The following is a 1,373-nucleotide window of genomic DNA, read 5'->3' on the forward strand; positions in this document are numbered from 1 at the left end:
ATAATGCAAAAATGAGTTTATTTTTGAAAATAAAATTAAAAAATTGATTAAAAAAGTTGTTTAGCGCTCGTTTTAGTCGCCTGCAACACCCAATCGATAGCTGACCGCCGAGCTGCCTATACACCCCAGCTCTACTATCGATAGAGCACGCAGCAGCTAGGTGTATAGAGAGATAAATTTTTGTGTATTTTTTGTGTGTTGTTTGTTTTTATACATTCAATTTGAATCCATATTCCTTCTTTTCTTCTTTATAAACAACACACCATCCTATATTCTGCTCATTTGTTGCTTGACTTACCCAGCTGTGTCTATCGAGCTGCAGCTGCTGCAGCAACAGCAACAGCAACAGCAACAGCAGCAGCAACAGCAACTGCAGCAGCAACCACCAGAGTTTATATATATCCTTTTTTCCCTTTTTTTTCACACTTTCTTTTTTTTTTATATTCATTGACGATGCTATCACCACAACGCCGCAAACGATCGGGGGCTCTCTCAGCCCCCTGGCTGCAGGATTCTCTCGAGATAACTCCTGCTGCTGCTGCTGCTGCTGCTGCTGCTGCAGCAGGTGCAGCAGCAGCAGCAGCANCTCTCTATTCTGCATCGGCTGTGCCCCCGTCCTCCTCATCAACAGCAACAGCAACAGCAGCAGCAGCAGCAGCAGCAGCAGCTGCTGCTGCTGCTGCTGCTGATACTGGCTGCAACACGTACGCCTGTGGGGACTCGGGGATCGACCCCCAGACGATCCCCGCTGCTGCTGCTGCGCTGCCGCTTGAGCTGGTGCAGCAAGCAGTGAGCTGGGGGGAGGAGCACAGGCAGTGGCAGCAGCGGTATAGACTATGGTTGCTGCTGCAGCAGCAGCAGCAGCAGCAGCAGCAGCAGAAGCAGCAGAAGCAGCAGCAGCATGTGGATGCTTTGGCTCTACATTCTGGTAGTAGTAGCAGAGTACTAGCAACAGCAGCAGCAGCAGGAGCTGCTGCTACTGCTGCTGCTGCTGCTGCTGCATCTAGGGCTTTACTGCATGCATGCAAACTCAGCTTTGGGGCTGGAAAGAAGACAGCAGCTTTAATATGCATGCACACAAACAAACAAATAAAAACAAAACTACTACCAGCAGCAAGGAGACTAGGGGGGAGGGTAGCGGCTCTAAGAAAGAAGAAAGAGGAGACACACAATCATAATCACTTGCTGCAGCAGCAGCAGCAGCAGCAGCAGCAGCAGCAGCAGAAACAGCTGCAGCAGCTGCTGATGATGCAGAGAATACTGCAGCAGCAAAGCGACGATGATGAATTCCAACAGCAGCAGCAGCAGCAGCAGCAGCTGTTGCTGCTGCAGCTGCAGCGCCAACGCCTTGCAGGAGAACACAGCATGCAGCA

The 1,373-nt window shown here is 50.3% G+C and overlaps 1 protein-coding gene across 1 annotated transcript; it reads left to right on the plus strand.

Moving 5' to 3' along the window:
- Window positions 1-453: 453 nt before the first annotated feature.
- EMH_0088350 (uncharacterized protein) lies at window positions 454-1,283 on the plus strand (the record flags this gene model as incomplete). Its single annotated transcript, XM_013501289.1, is given in 3 exon segments — window positions 454-583; window positions 587-928; window positions 1,192-1,283. Coding segments are annotated over 3 exon segments (564 nt in total).
- Between the last annotated feature and the right edge of the window lie 90 nt (window positions 1,284-1,373).

Source organism: Eimeria mitis, genomic scaffold, assembly GCF_000499745.2.
Source record: "Eimeria mitis Houghton genomic scaffold, Emh_scaff6626, whole genome shotgun sequence".
Lineage (NCBI taxonomy): Eukaryota > Apicomplexa > Conoidasida > Eucoccidiorida > Eimeriidae > Eimeria > Eimeria mitis.